This window comes from Notolabrus celidotus, chromosome 1, assembly GCF_009762535.1.
Source record: "Notolabrus celidotus isolate fNotCel1 chromosome 1, fNotCel1.pri, whole genome shotgun sequence".
Lineage (NCBI taxonomy): Eukaryota > Metazoa > Chordata > Actinopteri > Labriformes > Labridae > Notolabrus > Notolabrus celidotus.
In genome coordinates this window covers 37,340,384-37,362,624 of record NC_048272.1, presented here as the reverse complement: position 1 = coordinate 37,362,624, position 22,241 = coordinate 37,340,384, and the positions used below count along the sequence as shown (strand labels likewise).

Below are 22,241 nucleotides of genomic sequence, written 5' to 3'. Positions count from 1 at the left end.
AGTGGTTCGGTTAATTGAAATTGACCTCATCATTTTCATGCACAAGTTTCTTTAAACTGAAAATGCTAATGCTAGTTAATGAGTCAGTTGTAGCCTTCCTACCATTACCTTTCATGTAGCATTTAACAGTGCCTCTGTAACCCTATATTTTTGTACAAGGAAACTATGAGAAGAATTGAGTGTCTTTAATGGAAACAGAAAAACGTGTGAACTTCCTGGTTTGAAGTTTCTTAATAGGAGTACTGTAAATGCTATTAAAGCTCCCGTGAGGAATTTTCAGCTGGTGGCATGAAACAGACAGCATTTAAAATTGGGGCCTCTTCAAGAGCCACAAAAGCAAGTAAGACTGTGAACAACATGATTTACTTTTCTGTGCAGATATCTGTAAAGCTGGGGTTGGTAGTCAGATGTAGATACACTTTTTGTTATACTGGTTAAAATGATCTTTATGTCCCGATGGAAATTAATACATAAAGTGTCCTTAAAAAAGAGTGAAAAAAAGCCACTATCTACAGCTGGAGTAAACCTGGGAATACACCAACCAATCCCTGCCATCAGGAGCCAAATTATGAAACCAATTAAATCCTGTCCTGCCGTTCTGCCCGCCTCCTGCAAAGCATACATTTCATGTTTGTTTGTGTTTTTAACTTTCACTATGAGAATGTTTCTGTGTTTTCTTACCGCTGAGTGAGACATGAGTTGACGTAGTGCAAAACACAAACGATGTGCTGAGGACTGGTTTGGAATCAGTCACCATCATATGGTCGAATCAGCGGCGCTCGTGCATGTGAGCAGGGGCGTTGTTTTGAAGGAGCTCCGAAGGGAGGGGGGGAGGGGTTAGACGGAGTCCTGAGGACATGCTACTTTCAAATTCATGCTAGTTTTCCGTTACTACCAACCTTAGCTTTCATACATAAAACTATTTCTAGGTGTGTAACAGCCTTTTCTACAAATGTTCCCTTGGAAGGACTTTTGATAAGTGATACGTTTGAGTGTTAAAAGAAAGCACAATATTCACATGAGAGAACAAGATCAGCAACATAAATATATTTTCCCCACGCAGGAAGCAACAAAGTCTACACAAACAGGAAGTTCATTATAGGAGCTTTAAATTAAGGCTGTAACCATGCAGAGGGAGAAGTCATCAACTTCCTGGTTTAGATGTTCTTGTCTTTTAAGGAACTTCTTGTTTGGTTTTTATGGCCCTGAAACTATGTTTCCACAAAAAGAATACTGATCAAATAACTGAAGAATACGTGTCAGTGGAGCTTGTTCTGCTGCTACAAAAAAAAGTTTGCAAAAGAAAATCCTTTAAAAACCTAATTAAAGCAAGCTGTTAATAATTGGCCAATATTTTTTATTAAAAATATTCCTTTATTTATACATAACTGTTTTCTTTTTAATGCTGCTAAGCAAGATTGACTTGCTGATTGCATGGGGGTGGAGAGAGGATGTAGTATTGCCTCCTGAACAATCACACAGCTGACACCACGCGCACACAAACACTGGTGGTGTGTCGTCGTGATTGCGCACCTGTGATTTGACGTAACAGAAACTCAGCCTACCTGTTGACTCGGTGCATTTTCACTCAACAAACTCACTCTTTTTATTCCAGGGCACAGCACACGTTTGTGGTGCGCTGGTGGAACGCACCGCCGGAGCGCCGAGCCTCCAGCCCTGAAAGAGTTAAACGGTCTTCATGTGCGGAGCGGCTGGCTGGAGGTTAGTTCGGCTGTTGCAGTGCAGAGCTCGTGGACGCGGCGGCGGCGTACAGTAGCGCAACAAACCCAGCCAACTTCTCAGCAAAGCTGCCACTTCACCACGACACAGCAGTCATGTCGGAGCGAAGGTGGATCTCTGGATTTGACAGCGCTCAGTCTTACTACTCCTGAGCGCACGCGCGCGCGCGCGCGTGTGTGTATGTGAGCGAGAGGGCTGCTTTTCTGCTTGTGTGGATATCGCCTCCATGGACGGGCAACGGGGCTTTTACGAGATGGAGAACCCAGCAGAGAACCCAAGTAAGGCGGCGGAGTATCTCAAGGAGCTGAATAAGATCATAGAGACGCAGCAAGGGCTGCTGGAGAAGCAGAGGGTCCGGATTGACGAGCTGGAGCTCCAGGTGACGGATCTTTGCAAGGAAAACGCCTGCCTCAAAGATCAGCACCAGCGGCACCTGGCCACCTGCAGACTCCAGCAGGGCAGCCTCCCCACCCTTGGATCCATCAAGGAGAATATCACGCAGGAAAAGTAAGTTGGCGCTTAATTTGTGCCACATGGTCTTGCTGACAGGGCACTGTCTAAGTTTATATTCCTCCATCGTGTCACCACAACGTCCGCTCTGTGTTGGTGGGCGGCTCTGTTTCCGTGTGCCATCTCCTCAGGTGGAACCATGCCATCAAACCAAATGTTACTCCACTACCACGCTCTCGTAGATCAGGTTTTTAGTGATGAGTGTTATATGTACATTGTGAAGGATTAATGAAGGCGCACACAGACTACATGCGCTTTGCACGCATATTGCGTAATATGGATCCCGTTAGGCGCGCTCTGGAGTGTATGTAACACCATGAGTATTATATTCAGGAGAGCACAAACTGTATGTGCCCCTCGTGGTAACAGTACAAATCAGTGGGTGGGACTTTGTTTTTATTCTGTCCAGGAGGAAAATCTGGCTGCTGTGACGTTTTCAGAAAATATATTTACGCACCTTGGTTCGGTTGTTTGGTTGAATCTTACCCAGTATAGGCGATCAGTGATTTATCTGCTGACTGTTTTCTGAAGACAAACCCAGGGGAATAATACTGTGACGTGCAGTCAATTCATTCAGCACCGTGGACTTGTTTCACCGAAGACCACAGGAGGCTTTTAATTTGAAACGACGCACCTACTTTGGAGGGCTGCCCAGTGTTATATGAAATATTCCGTCAGAGCTGTCAAAGTGCTTAAGGATAATAGACTAATAAATGAAAGTATCAGTTCAGGCTACGGTTATTTAGTCGGGTTTTAATACGTCCAAACATAACATCATCGTATTGATTTCCCATCCTGACATTGTGTAATGTTTTGTCTACAACATCCGGCACAGAGGCTTCACACTCTTTGATCCCCTCTTGCCACAATGACCACATACCTTACTGAGTTCTAATATTTCAAAAATAGTTTTTGGTTAAACTTTTTTTCTCCCTGATTATTTACACTGCCAACATACAGCCCTGATACCGGAAACTCTATATGTATTGCTGATCCAGGTCTGCTTGTCTGACTTCTGCATGGCTATTGTCCAGGACCCAGACCTCTAGCTCACTGAGAAATCCACTCTTGAAATTTTCAAAGAAAAAACAATAGACATACAACGAGAAACCAACAGAGGAAAATACAAAAGAACTCACTTTATAAATATGTGAGCCATAAAAAAAGAGTCATGTGCCTGCAGAGTAACACAAAGCATGATTTATTAAAACAGGAAAGGGTTCTTTCCTTTGCTGCCAGCACAAACAATGAACAATCAAAGATTGTGGTCACATGTGACAACACTGAGCCTCAAGTTTGAGAGCCAGGAAAGTTTTGTGCATCACAATTTTAATCAAAGAAAGAAAATACTTTTTTTAATCCTAGAAAAAAAATAATTGCTGTTCTTCCTTAAGTTGATATATCCCAGAGAGGAGTCTTGCATGAGTTCTGGTTGTCTTAATTCATAGCACAAAAAAACAACAACAACATGTTGTGAATACCTGGTGAAAATAGCAGGATGAGAACGCTCAGTATCCAGCCATGCACAAGGTCAAGGAAGTGATAATTATTTGGTTCAGGGCTGAATAAAAGGCTTCCTCTTATTATAAAGTTAATAATTTCAGATGATGTCTCTATTAGATGCCCATTTAAGTTTCCTGAACCCAAGGCTTCTTCTGTGAGTTGCTCATTTTGTCTAACAAACACTTGAGCTGAGAGCTGTTTGGTTTCATGGGCAGGGTGTCTCCTTTTGAAAATGCAGTAAACTGTATGTCACAGGCCTGAGTCTCTGGAGGATTTGAATCAGGGGTGTTGTATTTTTCGCCACGATGAGTCTCATAGTGGGGCAAATATGATATTATTTAAGGACTGAAACCTGCTGCGAACACACCAAGCACACGGGTTACCCAGTCACCTGACACAGTAGTGCTAGTATCAGTAGTGAAGGAGCGCACCACATGTATGGTAAACACAAGCACAATATGAGGCTCCTTTTGAAAATAGTGGATCCAGAGCTTCTACATATACGTAAACTTTAGTGTTGATTGGATCTTGAAGCGCTCTAAAAAGTCTATGAAATTCAACCAGCTTATGCTAACTGCAAATATTCTTTTTCCCTCTCAGAAAAAAGTCCTGGAGTGCCGTTCAGACGCACTCCATCAGCCGTTTGATTGAATGCCCCAGCCCAGAGGACAAATTTGAAATAGCTGTAACACCCTTTTCACTTTTCGAAGTCATCCTGCGGGCTGTATGTTTGACACCCCCGATTTTAAAATGCAAAGTCCAAAGACACTGGTCAATAAACAAGCAAAGGCAGAGACGTCCTTCCGTGTGAATCTGGCTCCAAAATGCTCAATCCTACTTTTCCCATTATGCACTCAGATGGCATCTTAAGAGGATCCCTTTAGCCAACTGATGGTCACTTCTTTTAAACCCCTAACCCAGCTTGTTTGTTCAGGCTTGCTGTTTATCATGGCAGCTTTAAAGCCAAGTCAACCCTGATGATATCACTACGACATCATCATGTATGTTTTTTAAAAACTCTGCCCGATGAAGGATGGAAAATGCGCCACCTAGAGGCTGAGAGCTCTTTGTGATGATTGTGTTGCAAGTATAATCATGGATTTGCTAATTTGCCTTCAGTGGCTGTTCACTAATAAAATAAAAACATGACATAATACATCCTGTTGACAAGTTTCTGTAACCATTCAATACTGGTCCCATAACGGTTAGCCACAGTCCCTGCCTCTCCTCATGCCTCTGTGAGTATGAAAGTGTACCACTAGCGTTGATTGATTAGCTCTACAGCTGAAACAGATAGTTTGATGATCCTCGCTGAAGTTCAGATCACACTCGCTCTGCAGCTGCTGAAAATCAGAGCTTCTGCGGGAAAGGATTTTTTCGGCAAAGCTGCTTCTACAGCAATAACCTGGTTCTGTTTATTTGTGCTGAGTGCAATACTGTAAGGCCCTTTTAACCTATGACATCATTATCATATTTGCTCACTCATCGTTTGTTGGGAGCTATAAATAGTTATCAGTGTGCAGCAGAGGGTGGGAGCTCGTCTCTCTGGATTTTCCATCCTACTGTGGCCTTTAAACACCACATAGGCAGAGCACACAGATTGGTGTTTGAATTCTCCTGACACGGTTCAACTACGTGGTTAAAGATCGAGCAAATATTTTGAGTTTGAAGCACTTCCTCTACACGCACACACACACACACGCACACGCACACACACAACCACACACACACGCACACACACGCACACGCAAGAGGGAGGGAGTCCTGTCCCTTGTGTTCTGTCAACAGTTGGGCCACGTCAGCTGTTCTTTTTGTGTTGACCGCAGTCAGCATACAGTCCTGCGGCCTTGACTGGAAGGCCAATGGGGGAGCTGTGTTCCTTTGAGGCCTTCTGACACACACACACACACACTATATGATACAGGTCCATTCCCATGCTGCAGGACATGTCACCCTGTGACTTCAGGTGATCAGTGAAGTGAGTGAAAGAGGGCTGCTCAGAGATGTGAGCACATTGCAGCGCTGTGTGTGTGTGTGTGTGTGTGTGTGTGTGTGTGTGTGTGTGTGTGTGTGTGTGTGTGTGTGTGTGTGTGTGTGTGTGTGTGTGTGTGTGTGTGTGTGTGTGTGTGTGTGTGTGTGTGTGTGTGTGTGTTTTGATAGAGTGGGAGCATGTTGTTCCCATCACAGCTGCTTTATGAGCTAATCCTCTGTGGAAGTGCTGCTAGTCTGTGTTTACTCTGTGCTTTATTTGGCTGTTAAAGTTCACAACTCACGCAAACTCTCAGCTCTTCTGAAGGTTAGACCGGATGTGTGAGTGATGTAGATGTGGAGTATCAAAGTGTGCTTTGGGTTCAAAAACATTTTCATCATTAGTGGGCAGGATTACTCTGTTGTATGCTATAATGCTTGACGGCAAACATGTTTTGAAGATGACTTTGGTCAGTGGAATCAAACTGCACCATCCTCCCTTTTCTCAGCATGGCTGGTTTATCTAGGATCAGGGGTTCCCAAACTTTTCAGCATGCGACCCCCAAAATATAGGTGCCAAAGACCCGCGACCCCACTGACCCTCAAAGTGATAGCATGTGGCTGTATTTGCTGTGGCGTTATGAATTAAACTACTGCTACTGATGCTTTTGATAATTAACTGTTCACTAATCCTAAACTTAGGAGTCATCTGGCAAAAAGAAAGGCAGAAAACTCATTACATTTTCTAATTTCAAGGTTTTATTTGAAGTTAGAGTAATATTTTTGACGATATTTTTTACTATAATGGGTAAAATGTACTATTTTTAGATAACTTAAAAAAAAATAAACTTTCTGGAAGACATCTCACGACCCACACTTTGGAAATCCCTGATCTAGATATCCAGCCCAGGGCACTACTATGCGGTGGACCCTCCAACTCCCACCCTGTTTGCATCTGTAGAAACCTTTTTGACTCCTTCATTTTTATTGGGCTGGAATAACTAGCTGACCCCAGGTTTGCTAAGTCATGAGTTATAAAAATGTCTGATTCAGTCGTTACCTAAAACAAGTCCTTCCTTAGTTTATTTTGTGCTTTAGCTGTCAAAAAATATCCTCTCACAATGTGCAATTAATCAAATGTTAAAAACACATTTCTCATTAAACCTGCGTTTAACGACATCTCCTCCTCCTCAGTCGTCCAGGGCCCGGGGCGATTGTCTTTTTTCATAATCCTGCCTTGTGTATGACTGTCTCTGACAATCGCCAGCCTTAAATGACTCTCCAGAAACAATCACCAGCTGCCATCCAGATGCCTGCGAGCAAAGTATCTGAATGATGAATTACAGTCTGTTGATGTTCTTTATGTAGCGTGGCATAATCACACTTCTCCTGTACACACACTGATCTTAATTATTGCATATTTTAATGAGTTTGCTTACCTGATTGTAAACATGCAGTCAGTTTCTGTAAAGGAAAATCAGGCTTTTTAGAGCACAGTCAGTGAATCACTAAAACACTGCTACATTTTCCGTTTTTAAATTTCCTTATAGATGATCTAAATATTGGATTGCAAATAAAGATATTTCATGAATTTGTTCATTCAGTAAGCCCCTAAATATCTGTGTGATGGATATGGAAACTTTTTAGTGCTGACGTTGCATTTTTAAGTATTTTTGCTTTTCTTTGGGTTTTTGAAAGTTGTCTGAGTAAGTATGCTCCTGTCTCGGCATCTTCAGTCCTTCTTTTTGCTAATATTGACGTACACTGAAGACGATGAATGGCTCTTTCTTGGAAGGACATAACCTCACAGCAGAGCATGTCCAAAAACATGAACCATTTATTTATTTTAATTATCTACACAGTTGTATTGATATTTTTAGCCTTAGTTTTATTTTCAACTCTCATCCTTGCCTTTTCAAAATGTATTTATTCTAACTATTTATATTCTTAATATCAATTTTATGCTATAACTTATTTTAATTCCACATTTTATTGTTGTTGGTGTGCATTAGACTTAAAGGTAACCTGATAGATTGGAATATGCTTAGATGATGTCTTTCTTCTCATCACTGATAACAGGAATTTTTCTTATTGCTGGAGTCTGGAAACTTTGCTGTAATAAAATAGTTGAAACAATGAACGTGAGCAGTCAGCTGATCAGATGTAAACAAACCCAAGTTTGGTCAAAGTGAATTGACAAAGAAGAGTGTGTATGGTTAGCATGTAGTTATGGGAAATAGAACCCCTTCAGTTAGGATGATATTCCCCATAACAACCTGCTAACCATACATTATACCGCTTATTGCCCAGCTACTAACTTAAAATACAAACATGTTGTTAAAAACATTGATTAAAGATTATTTTATTGATTTATGTTTACAGTTTTTAAAAATAGTCTCAGTGATTCCTCGTCAGTTATCGTTTCATGGTGATGGATTCTTCTCTGCCTGTTGTGGTGGATTGAACATGAAACTGTCCTCATTCAGCTCTCCTTCTTCTCTGAGCTCTGCGGTTCACACACCTTTAAAAATAAACTAATGTCACAACTTTGAACCCTGCTGCTATCATCACCACCGCTCATGGTTTAAGTTTCTTTGTAGAGATCGCTAACCTAAAGTTTCTCTCACCTGCTCCGCTTGTTGATCATATTGATGGACAGGATCTAATATTTAAATGTCTGTAGCCTGCTGATTTAGCATGCTATCCAAAGCTAGCTTTCTCACCACATCGTTTTGATGCTAACAGAAGTTAACTCTTTGTACCTCACCTTACAGTCTATGGTGTCAACAAAGCAGAAGCTAAATGTTTCTGAACTCTTTTCCTAGGATTGTTTTAACATGACGTGTGTCCAGTTTGCCTCTGGTGTTGCTCATGTTAGTGAAAGTTAATAACCGTTGTCAAGGGGTTTTGACCAATCAGAATCAAGCATCTTACACAACCTGAAGATCAGTAAGAAAGCTGGGTAATACAGTTTATTAACGCTGTTTCTCCTTTGACACAATTTTGTTTGTGCACTCCACTTCAGCGGGGGATTATAGATGTTCCCCTTCAGTTTTTGCTCCAGTTTGTGGTTTGGATCAGGGTCCACTGAGTAAGACTTTAAACTTTTTTATTGGCTCTAATAGTGGCCAAAGGAGAGGCAGCCCTGACAGTTATGTGGGGACAGGCATAGCTGTTTTGCAGAGCCACCATTCAACAAGTTGAGGAGCTGCAATCGTGTCCTCTAAATCGGGGTTCCCAAATTGTGGCTCGGGACCCTCTGGGGGGTTGCAAGACACAAATGGGGGGTCGTCAGATGTCTTCCAGAATGTTTTTCTTTCTTAATTATCTAAAAATAGTGCATTTTACCCATTATAGTGAAAAATGTACACAAAAATAGTAGCTAAACTTGAAATAAAACCTTGAAAATAGAAAATGTAATGAGTTTTCTGCCTTTCTTTTTGTCAGATGACTCCTAAGTTTAGGGTTAGTGAACAGTTAATTATCAAAAGCATCAGTAGCAGTAGGTTAATTCAAGCAGCACAGGAAACACACACATGCTCATATAGGTAGGGTAATTTTCTCTAGACCAGCTAAATGAAGACACATTAAATCACTTTGAGGGACAGTGGGGGTGGCAGGCTGAAAGGTTTGGGAACCCCTGCTTTAAATGACTGTTCACCTCATAAAGCAGCTCTTAAGTCCTTAGCATGATGTGTTTGTTTCAGTGTGGGGACATTAATGCATCAGAATGAAAATAACAGCTGCTCTCTTGAGATCATTATTAGCTCAGTATTTTCATCAGCCTTCATTCATTGATGTTGGTGTCTCAGAATACATTTTCACTGTCATTGCCTGCACTGTACAGTCATGGCCAAAAGTTTTGAGAATGACACAAATATTACATTTTCACAAAGTCTGCTGCTTCAGGGTTTTTAGGTGTCTTTGTCAGATGTTTCTATGGTATAATGAAATACAATTAGAAGCATTTCATAAGTATCAAAAGCTTTTATTGAGAAGTACACAGAATTCATGCAATAAGTCAATATTTGCAGTGTTGACCCTTCTTTTTCAAGACCTCTGCAATTCTCCCTGGCATGCTGTCAATCAACTTCTGGACCAAATCCTGACTGATGGCAGTCCATTCTTGCATAATCAATGCTTGGAGTTTGTCAGAATTTGTGGGTTTTTGATTGTCCACCCGCCTCTTGAGGATTGACCACAAGTTCTCAATGGGATTAAGATCTGGGGAGTTTCCTGGCCAAGGGCCCAAAATCTTAATGTTTTGTTCCCCAAGCCATTTTGTTATGACTTTTGCTTTATGGCAAGGTGCTCCATCATGCTGGAAAAGGCATTCTCATCACCAAACTGCCCTTGGATGGTTGGGAGAAGTTGCTCTTGGAGGACGTTCTGGTACCATTCTTTATTCATGGCTGTGTTTTTAGGCAAGATTGTGAGAGAGCCCACTCCCTTGACTGAAAAGCAACCCCACACATGAATGGTCTCAGGATGCTTCACTGTTGGCAAGAGACAGGACTGATGGTAGCGCTCACCTCGTCTTCTCCGAACAAGCCTTCCTCCAGATGCCCCAAACAATCGGAAAGGGGATTCATCAGAGAAAATGACTTTACCCCAGTCCTCAGCAGTCCAGTCCCTGTACCTTCTGCAGAATATCAGTCTGTCCCTGATGTTTTTACTGGAGAGAAGTGGCTTCTTTGCTGCCCTCCTTGACACCAGGCCTTCCTCCAAAAGTCTTCGCCTCACTGTGCGTGCAGATGCACTCACACCTGCCTGCTGCCATTCCTGAGCAAGCTCTGCACTGGTGGTGGCCCGATCCCGCAGCTGTAACACCTTCAGGAGACGGTCCTGGCGCTTGCTGGACTTTCTTGGGCGCCCTGGAGCCTGTTTGGCAACAATTGAACCTCTCTCCTTGAAGTTCTTGATAATTCGATAGACGGTTGACTGAGGTGCAATCTTACTCGCTGCTATAAACTTCCCTGTTAGGCCCTTTTTGTGCAATGCAATGATGGCTGCACGTGTTTCCTTGCAGGTAACCATGGCTAACAGATGAGGAACAATGGTGTCATGCACCATCTTCCTTTTAAAGCGTCCAGTCACTCAATCATGACAGATTGATCGCCAGCCTTGTCCTCATCAACACCCACACCTGTGTTAATGTGTGTGACACCTGTGTGTCATTGAAATGATGTTAGCTGGTCCTTTTGTGGCAGGGCTGAAATGCAGTGGAAATGTGTTTTTGGTGATAAAGTTCATTTTCAAGGCAAAGAGGGACTTTGCAATTAATTACAGTTGAGCTGATCACTCCTCATAACATTCTGGAGTATATGCAAATTACCATTATAAAAACTGAAACAGCAGACTTTGTGAAAACTAATAGTTGTGTCATTCTCAAAACTTTTGGCCATGACTGTATATAACCCACTCTGGAGCGTATTCACAGACATACTGAAGGAAGAACTTTCTTGATCTCCATCACAATAGTAAACAAATACAATGAATACACCTCTGTATGTCCTTCATTGCTCAAAGAGAATATTTATTTCAGGCTTGGACTTAGGGCTCCTTCTGTGCAGTTTGTTTACATCGGTTTGTGTGTGTGTGCGTGTCTGTGTGTTTGTGTGCACAGCGCTGCAGGAAATAAGCGCTCACTGGTCAGCGGCTCAGGCTGCGCAGCAAATCAGAAGTCAGAAAAGTGAGCATCGCCAGAGGACATATGAAAATTGGTCCGGAATATAACATAGTTTTGACTTTATGAGTAAGCACATATGCCACAGACGCTGTTGGCAAGCTGTGAAATATGAGCTGTTTGTGATGCATTTAAATCCAGAGCAGAAATACATTTTCACACAGAGAACAGTGCAGATTTCAAAGCCTGAGGGTGGGCTTGACAGGCTGCCATTTGAATACAGAGGATGAGTAGAAAAAATAACTTTCAAAAGGAGAATACAGTTGGAATGAAATATTCATGGAGGTTGTTGGAGGTAAAATACATCAGCTACATTATTTGATTCTGTCTCAATGTACTGTATGTGGCGTCTTGTTTGTATCTTTTGAATATCTGATGTCGTTAAACTCTCATGAAGATCTTTCTGTGCATCAGATGGTGAATAATCTGGTGAGATATTACAGCGTCAGGAACGATCGTTGTTGGAGTCAGATGCTTAATTTGGGGAATTGATGTATGGTCAAAAACAAAGTAATAATGAACATCTCGCAGTCAACACAAACAGAAATATAGATATATACTTCCATAATACTGCAGGCTGAACGTGAGATGTTATTCCCTCAGAATCTCTGTATTGAAGACGTTTTTCCCAACTTATCAAACTTTTGTTTTGAATTGCTCTGGATGTGCCCCCTGGTGTGAGATCATTATATGAGCCTGAAAAGTTAATTAATCTCCAAATTAACAGAAAAGAATTTTACCACTCATAACAGCTCTTTTCATCGATCTGATAAGACTTCCAATTAAAATATCATTTCCCTCTATTAACACAAACCTGGGTATCTGACAGTAACACCCTCTGAGCAGCAGGTTTGTCGGCAGCCCAGCTGTTCATGACGTGTTGGTGCTGGAGCTGCGACGAGCTAACTGCTTTGTCAGGTGATCTGTTATGAAGAGGGCCACAGTCTGCTTCAGGTGGCATTTGGAAGCTTGATATGTATGCGAGTGTTAAAATAAGAATCAGTGCTGACTTTTTGTAACTCGTTGACTCCTTCTGAAGTTCTGTGAAAATGACTTATGTCGTTGTGGAGCATGATGATGTGTTTATTTGTAGATGAATAGATTGACTGGCTGATGTTGTGATTTGGCACATGAGAAAAAGTGCTCTTATAACTAAACATGGAAAAGTATGACAGTAAACCCATACGGATATTTTTTATTGCAAAGTTCTACACAATCACTAGATGCTGAAAAAGGAGGAGGACTTGAACTAAGCAAATAGCCGGTACACATCGGTATTCTGTGACCATTTGACATGATTAACATGAGATTCACTCAGTTTACCTAAAGTTGCTTGTTATCAGCACGACATGCTCGACTACTTTTATTTTTAAAGTTTCACTACATGTTGTATATATCTCGTAGCTCACTTGGAAAAAAAAACTGATGCTGACTTACATCAGACTTCCACTAGATACGTGTCCAGTCCGTCTCTTATCCGCTGCAGTCCAGCTCCTAAATTTCAGACTTCTGTGCCGGTCATTAATGCACAGGCTGATGCACAAATATTACATATCAGAAGGTATACCATCAGTGCTCAAAACTTTGATATAAGTACTTCAGAACACTTCAGAACAGGTTCAATGGTGTGATGATAGTTTCCTTGATATTAACGTATTAAAAACACACATTAAGTAGTTTTTAAGATGGTAAATTAAAGTTTAATTCACCGTGTAATATTCTCAAAACTAAAAATAGAAAGAACAGGGGATAGATTTGATCTCAGTAATGGAGGGTTATCTGCGTAAAATCATCCAATGCTCAGGCATGTTAAGAATTTAGATCGTCTCATGATATGTGAAACTGCGGGGTTCCCGTGGCACATCACCTCTGAGGTCCAAAATCTGCGGAAAAAAAGTTTATTTATGAAAGATGAAATTGGGTGAGAGCGCTCCACTGACTCTGTGCTGAGTTGTGCTTATTGATAATCTTGTGGCAGAGTGGGAGCATGGAGTATTGTTTACTGGAGCAGAACAGTACAAATTAGATTTTGTCCTCTTGTACTCTTGCCAAGAAAGCGTTGATCTACGAGGCACAGGTTTAATGGTATCCTAACATAGACATGCAGCATTTCTTACTGTATATGTATCTCAAGAGTCCCAAAAAATGCTGAAACATGATCGAAACATGAACACACGACTTTGAAAAATGGGTATTGTGTGAATTAGTTTCAAGCTGTTTTCTACTCTGGCTTCCTTTTGATGAAACTGTAGCACAAACTTTTCTCTGCAGCCAGCAGATTTCCCAAACGTCTGCTGCCAGAGATTTGTTACCAATTGCAGTGAGCGTCTTTTAAAGCTATATTAGAAGCATCTTAATGTGTTCAACTGTAGTCCTGACTGATACTGTGCAGACACACCATATTGTCATCACTTTTGAAGCCACCTGCAGGCTCAGATTGACTTTCCATTTACTGTAACTTTGCATAAAGTGCAACAACTCATTATTTCCATTTGTAAGGATTGTTAGTCATAATAGAGAGATTTATCAGAATCAGAATCAGAATCAGAAATACTTTATTTATCCCAGTCATTCAGTCATTAAAGTTGCTCCTATACACAATAAGTAAGAATATCAAATAATATTTATAGAAGAAAGTAATGAATAAGATGTAAATACAAATACAATGGGAAATAATGATAATAAAAGTACAGAAGACAAAATAAGCTCTGTAGAAAATAAATACATGGTTGAAGTCCCTGGAGATCAGGAAGAGGGCACTCTGGTGGTCTGTCTGGTGTCTGGCTATGGCAGCTTTGAGAACGTTGGACGCCGTAGTCAGGTTGGCAGAGGGGGGATGTAAACAGCTACCAATATGACATGTGAGATCAAATATGGTCAGAGATCCACAGCGCTCTCTGTGCTATCCCGGTCTGCCCGGACAGTCTGGAAGCCGTCAATGGAGACGTTGTGGTCAGGAATATCCTGATGCAGCCACGTTTCTGTGAAGCAGACCATGCTACATTCCTGAAACTCCATCCGACTCCTGGCTAGTCCTGTTAGCTTGTCCATCTTTATTAGCCAGAGAGATCACGTTGGCCATGATGAGAGAGGAGAGACTCTCTATGCCTCTCCTGCCTCTATGCGTCCTAGGAACATCCAGCGGCCCAAGCGACGATCCGGCCAGCTGAGCATGAGAAAAAACAAAACAAACATAGTTGGTGATTTCATCATGAAAAACAGTCCACAACTCTCACCAACAGAAGGCCAAAAGAGTTCACAACTTCAACAAACTGCCAGAGAAAACTCTGACAAAGTTTGATGAAGAACGAGAAGAAAGATCAGAAAGAAGAATAGGGGGGCGGCTCTAACAGGCTGCATGCAAGGTTGGCGCATGCGCACTTAATGGACAACCTGTCAAAAAAACTGCTACACACGCCCCCAACCGGCCTTAATGTGCCTTTTACCATCAGTCCAAAACCTGGATATGAAGTCTACTGTCTGACACTTCATGGCAGAGAGGAGCAGCAGAAACTTGGCCCTTTTTGCTTGAAAATGAGGATTTAATTGATATCATAAAAATGGTTGATTAATTTTTTTTGACTAATCCAATAATTCACTAAGCCTTTCAGCTGTAGCCCAAAGTAATGCTGCTTCTCTTTTTTATGCTGACATTATTGAGGGCTTGGCACCAGCGCTGAGTGTTGTGACCAGTCAGTCAATCATTCCAGCGTGAGCTCAGCAGTGTCGGCTGAGAAAAGAGGGATTAAAACATGAAGTCTGAGGTAATGCAAAACATACAAGATTATTAAAATGACACATTATGTTCCTGGCTTCGTGTGTCATTTGGATATAAAAGTGTTGGAAACGTCTCGGCACCAGGGGATAACAGCACTGGGACTTAGTGAGTGTTAATATTTGTATGTAATACCCCTTCAGTCCGTGCTGCCTACCTGTTTATTCTTTTCACTTAGAGCCAGTGGAAAAGATACACAGCTAATTGTAACAACCCAGAGATATGTGCACATAACCCAGAGCCTGCTGACTGAGAGCCGTGGATTATTTTTAAAAAGCAGCTTAAGAGTTTTCTATGTTTTCTATTTGGCTTATTTTTTGCCATAAAACTGGGTCGCCATTGAGATGCATTACATTGCATTTGCTAAAAATTAAATCTGACTACATTGTCCTCAACAAGGCGAACAAGGCCTCCAGGCAGTTTGTGGGGCGGTTTGATCCCCAGCCTCTGCTGTCCACATGTCAAAGTGTCCCTGTGCAAGGCACTGAATCCCTAACTGCTCAGGATGGTCAGGCTGTGGTTAGTGACCGGCAGCCTGGGGCCATAGTGTGTGTGAGTGTGTGTGTGTGTGTGTGTGTGTGTGAGTGAACGAATATGAAGAATTTAGCAAAAAAGCTTAACAGCTAACAGTCTGCTTCACAGTGCGTCTCTGCAGGCACGTTCTTCAGCTTTGGAGAGAAGATCTGTAAACTGGTGCTGACAGGAAGCTGTGAGACATCTCAGACTGCTTCAGGTTCAGGTTCAGGAACATTATTTGTACCCGTAGGTAAACTTGTTTTGCAGCCAGTAAGATGTTGGGCCATTACAGAATTACAAGACAGAACAAACTAATGTGCTAAACATACTAAAATATCCTAAAACAAATATAACAATAGAAATGATAAAATCAATAGACATAATAAAGTGCTAAAGGTTCCATTTAAAAGGCATATCAGAAAACAATCAACCAATAAAAACTATAAAATCTCATAAATAAATAAGAAAATCTGGACTTAAGTCTTAAAATTTGAGTTTGAGTCTGTGTGAGAAAGGAAATGCTGTGGCTGGTTCAGCTCAGTAATTGCAGCTGAAAAAAACCTTGTCTTGTACCTCTGTGTCCTGCACCTTGGGACTAAAAACTGTGCTTTTCAGTATGTCAGTTATTGGTGATTATTGTTCAGGAGAATGGGGAGGAGCTTATGTCATGCCCATTTAAGAAACTTAGATAAAAAAATATTTAAATTCTTGGATTTATCTTTTCCAATTCAATATGAAGGATTTTAAGCAGCAGGCAGACTCGTTTTCATGTGTAACACACTGATACTCTGCCTCTCTCCACAGGGGGAAAACACCTTATTTGACTTTGGTAAAGCTGCAATAATTCATTGATTACTGTTGAATTTAACACAAGCTGTTTGGGCAATCAGATGTAATTAGTAATTAGTTTAAGATTAATTAAAGAGAGACAAAGTCAAAAAATGATCCCTGATTTTAAATATTATTTATGAATGACTTGAGTACTCTGGTTTTAATCAGGTTGTTTAAGTATCTTGTTTTTAATTTTGTGTCAGTGCATATAAACATCACATCCTGAAATCAGTAACCAGGATAAGGCCTTCATGGTTTTGGAAAACCCAATTTTTGCCCGATCAAGAAATGAGCTATCCAGATTACACTTGTTTTTAGAACCAAGCTGTAAACATGTTTATTTCTGCTGTAAAGATCGTCTTCTTTGAATGGGTGTGTATGTGGTTTCCAGTACTTCCATAGCCAGACTCAAGCAGATCCTCAATGAACTGCAGTTTTTAGCACTTCCGAGTTGGACTCATATTTTTAGACTGGAGGTTGCTGTTTGGTGCAAATACGATGCAGTTATCAGAAAGCAGGGTACAAGTGTTTGTCATGTAAACAACACACTCAGTGTGAATATTCTTCTGTGATATTAAAGTGACGATTCTTAGGTTGTGGACAAAATAAGATATAGCTTAGACTCAGACTGATAACTGATATGAATCCTTTAAGTCATCTGTTTATTTTGAAAATGTGAAATGCTCGTTTCATCTCTATAATTTATGAAGCACCACTGTTTGTGTTGACTTATTTATAGCGTGATGCTAGCCTACATTGGGTAACTTGTATTGGTTTCCTTCCATATGGTTGACATAAGTCTCTGCTGCCTCTGGTGCTGTGTGTTATAGAGCAGATGACAACATTTTTCTCTGGGATTTTATCAGGTGTGTAAGAGGCCATCTGTCATTTGGTCGAAGTCATTTCTGCACCAGCTGCAGGAAATATCTCTGAGACTGTTTGGCTGCAGCTCATCTGTTATACTTGGGTGAACCTGAGGGCTCATTGTGGAACATCATGGAATAGGAGTTTTCATCTGATGCCCTGTCAGCTCTCATGGAGGCAGACAGGGGGTCAATGTACAGGCAGGTTTTTGCTTAAGTTCAGTATAAGGTGAGTTAAAGTTGATGTGCCAGCAGGGACTGACTTCCCTCTGAATAACAGACATGATAAGAGGTATGAGTTGTTATTCCCATACTGTATAAAAACACTATAAATGTCTGAGCTCTGCAGGGTTACGAGGGCATGTTGAAGCTTTAACAGAGACATATTCAGAGTGATACTGCTTCTTCTTCCCTCTTGTAACTTCTCTCAAGAAAGAGATGAGCTCTTTTGTGTCGTGCCGTGTTTGAACTTTGACTAAATGGAGTCAGATCAGCTGTCATCTTTACACAGGATTATCTCTATTCACAGATTCTGCCTAAAAATGACACATTTCAGGGCAGCAGAAACGTTCTGGTTTCTGTTTGTAGTCTCAGTATATTAATGCACTTATATTTCAGAGCTGATTGTGTGCAGTAAAACAGTCGGTAGCGGCAGGTTTTCAGAAGCTATATCCCCTTCAAACTACAGACGACGGGTTGCCTTTTTGAATCATTTACCGTGTTTTTCTCTTTTTTATTAACCTCAGCCTCACATCCTTAACACACCTCAGCTATTACTCTGTCAGATGCCTGCAATCATTATAGAGATTCAAGATTAATCAGATTACACAAACACTTTGACTGTAAAACTAATGCTTAGCATGGGTAGTTAGAGCTCCTGCATCACATGAAGATCCCCTTATTTCTCCCAAACTAGCCTGCATTTTCCATTTCTCATTTTATCAGTGAAACTCAACATATCCATTACAATGACTCCTAACTAGGGATGTAAAGATATATCGCAAGACGGTCAAAAATTGGTACAAATAAGAGTGGATTAAAATCGATTCAACAAAATTTGTATTAGAAGATTATTTTTAAACAGTAGAAGGCGCTATCTGCATTTCACTCTGCTTGTTTAACATCAAGTCTCTTGCGCTGCTCTCTCGTCACTCACTGAGTGGAGGTGTTTTAAGTTTAAAGGATGTTTCAGAATCAGCTGACTGCACACAGAGGAGACGCTCAGCCAGGGGCTGCAGCTGTGTGACAGGTCTCCACGAGGCCGGACTGGTTATGACCCGGTTGTGGTCCCGGCTGACACCTGACCACGTTCAAATGTTTATTTTTCTCAATAAGAGCGAGAAAACTGGACACTGAGTCCAAAATATGATCCTGTTCAGTTATCCTGTTGCAATAAATCCACATGTTGCAGTCTGAGTCTTCACTCTATGATCATGCATCCACAGAGATTATATATAAGCCTGCTCCTCACGTTGATATTCAGCGTGTTAACATTTTGAACACCTCAATATGATCCGTAGCTTTTTAATACCGTCAGTTATATACATTGTGTCGGTAAGGAAAATTTGGTTTAGGGGAAAAAATGCATCTGGAATTATTTTTGACATGGAAAACATTCACGTTTTTTTGATGATTAAACGATAATTGATAGTTAACATTTCCACGGATCGATCAAAGAAAATACTTGAAATTTACATCCCTAATTTAAAGAGACTTGCCTTATTTGATTTAATATTTATTACTTTCTTTGGGAATCGTTCAATTTCCATTTCTCTATAATTGTTCTGAAATTTTCCAACAAGGTATTTTTATATGGTCATTTTGAGTTTTTTTGCAAAGTGCTGAAAAAAAGTGTGCAGTGGTTTTATTTGAGTTACAACACACCTTTAAAATGAAAAAAGATTACTTTGTTTACAAAGAAATATAAGAGAAAAAATATATATAATGCAACTGTCCATACCTGAGAGTTGAAATAAAATAATAGTTATTAAACATTTTGACTTCAATACAGTTTTCTAGAAATTCGTTAGAGAATCGTGAGTGAACCGTCTCATGAACCAAACCAAATGTGGGTTGAGTGTATCCCGACATCCCTACTCCTAACAAATTAGTGGATGTGATGATTTCAAATCCATTACATCCTTGGATCACAGACCAAATAAAAACCTGGAATACAATTAAAGAAGAATATAAATTAACAGATAAGATACAAATACTCCAGTGGTGTGTTCATGATCCTGGATTCACACCCAATAAAATGGACCATGGATTCAAACTATGGATCACAAAAGGCAAGAAAATATGGTCTTGAAAATTAGATTTTTTACAGATACCTTCAAGTACGTAGTCATTTTGAACATAACATAAGAAATAAAACAGACTTTGATGATCCAATTTTGAGACTATTTATAAGTGCTTACCAAAATGACTCAAATAAATGTGTCATTTCTAAACTTTATAAGGGATTTATGATAAAGAAACCTCAAAGCACAGGATATGTTAAAGAGAAATGGGACAAAGAGGGTAATTTGTTAATGCTGAATGAAGTTTGGTTAAATGTGTTTTAACTCCAGTGGAAATGTACCAATTCTCATGTGTGGCATGAATTTGGATGGAAGAGCAGAAAGCTCATTTCACAGGAGGGGACTCAAAGTGTTGGAGGCTGTGTGGATTTCAGGAAGCAGACCACTGGCATATATTCTGGGAATGTCCAGTGTGAAGACCCTTCTGGATAGAGTTCAATAGAATATTAAAAAGCCTGTTTAATATTGACCTGCCCCTACAATTTACTGCAATACAGTAAATGATATCTATGGTATGGAAAGGATTACTTTCTGTTTACGATTTCAGAAGGATGTATTTATTAAACTCTGGACCAAGTAGACTAACTATGTAAAACCCCTACAGACAGATTTTGTGGATGATACCGTTCAAGGGCCAAGTGATATTTTTTTGTGATTTTCTGTCACTTATCTCTCCCTGGAATGCTTCTGGCTCACTCGAATGTATACATATTGTCTCAGGTTGTATTTAGTTCTAATACTGTTTAAAAATGGAGGACTGCAGAGGAAATAAACATTATTCTCTCTTTTACATGCCAATGCTCTGTATAACAAACTGCTGTCCATAGCAAAAATAAATAATTTCAAATATATATATAATTTTCTAAGAGAGCTTGTTAACCTGCTTCATATTTTACAAAATTACCTAAGCATTGAGAAAGAATGGCACAATTTGAGGGCCATCTTTCTACAGTAGATTCATATTTGGTGCTGTACTGAGGTTTTAAGGTGGGATGTGCATGTGGGATTGAGTCCAAACACCTTACAGTGTTTTCATAGTAACGCAGGGATTAAAACAATATACCAATGATCTGTTTCTGTGTTGTTTGAGTATAAAGGTCTTAAAAATCCACATCTGTATCATCTCATCGTAAGGGTTAGCTCACAGGGAGTGATACCAGTATTGAAATTGTAGAATCTGTGTCAGCCAGAATGGCGGTCCATGCACCGATCCGATGCCCTGATGTATGAGCCAGGATGAAAATCAACTTGCTAAACCAGAAATCAATACTACTTCTCCGCTCTAAAACTGTGCCCTGCACTGAGAGCTGTGCAGGCTACAACTGGCAGCTTCTGTTTTACAGCAGTGCAGAAGAAGAACAGAGTTCAGGTAATTTATCACATGATCACTGCAAACAGCAACAGTGCGATATTCGCAGACGATGAGATGTTTGTCAGAGGGAATCAAATGACACATTTGGTAATATCTTACTTTGCATGGGAAGCATTTGTGATGCCAAATAGGGTCAGTAATGTACACTACCAGTCAAAAGTTTGGACACACCTTCTCATTCAAGGGTTTGTATTTATTTTAATGATTTGAAACACTGTAGATTAATACTGAAGACATCAAAACTATGAAAGAACATATATGGAATTATTTAATGAAGAAAAAAGTGTGAAACAAAACAGAATATGTTTTATATTTTAGATTCTGTAAAGTAGCCCCCTTTTTCCTTCATGACAGCTTTGCACACTCTTGGTATTCTCTCAGTCTTCTTCATGAAGTGGTCTCCTGGAATGGTTTCTAACTAACATTAGCCTTGTCAAGAGTTCATTTGTAGAATGACTTGCCTTCTTAATGTGTTTGAGACCATCAGTTGTGTTGTTCAGAGGTAGGGTTAGTACACAATGGATAACCCTATTTGACTACTGTTGTAATCCAGATTATGGCAAAACCAGATTGTTTCATAGTTTTGATGTCTTCAGTATTAATCTACAATGTTGAAAATAATTAAAATAAGTAAAAAACATTGAATGAGAAGGTGTGTCCAAACTTTTGACTGGTAGTGTAAGCCAAAAGCTGTTGTATTATATGTTGAGTTTTCATAGAACTAAAATCTGGCTCTGGTTGTCAGCAGATTCACAAGTCCTCGTATTAAAATGTGTTTCAGGAGGCAACAGTGATGTCTGATTGTAAGGAAAACACAGAATGTCTCCCAACATACAGCGATCAGACATAACATTATGAACACTGACAGTGGAAGTGAATAACAATGATTATCTCTTCACAGTGACACCTGTCAGTGGATGAGATGTGTTTGTCAGTAAGTGGACATTTTGTCCTCAGAGTTGATGTGAAAACAATAAAAATGCTTCAGAGGAGGGATGTGAGGGACTTTGACAAGGGCCCAGTACTGCTGGTTAGAATACTGGGTCAGAGCATCTCCAGTTATTGTGGGGTGTTACCGATCTGCAGCGCTCGGTACCAAAAGTGGTCCAAGGAAGGAGAACCAGTGAACTATAGCTGACCAAGGCGGATTAATGTGTGCAGAGAGGGAATGTTG

General features: G+C 40.4%; 1 protein-coding gene across 3 annotated transcripts in view; it reads left to right on the top strand.

Moving 5' to 3' along the window:
• Positions 1-1,458: 1,458 nt before the first annotated feature.
• The window catches only part of iqsec1b (IQ motif and Sec7 domain ArfGEF 1b), a 257,451-nt gene continuing 236,668 nt past the window's right edge, over positions 1,459-22,241 (top strand). For 2 of the 3 annotated variants that reach the window (XM_034684321.1, XM_034684325.1), the window contains exon 1: positions 1,726-2,247. In XM_034684321.1, coding sequence (XP_034540212.1) covers positions 1,967-2,247 — 281 coding nt within the window. In that variant the 5' untranslated portion in view covers positions 1,726-1,966. Of the gene's footprint in view, positions 2,248-22,241 lie in introns of all 3 variants that reach the window. The other variant, XM_034684333.1, reaches the window with a different exon arrangement.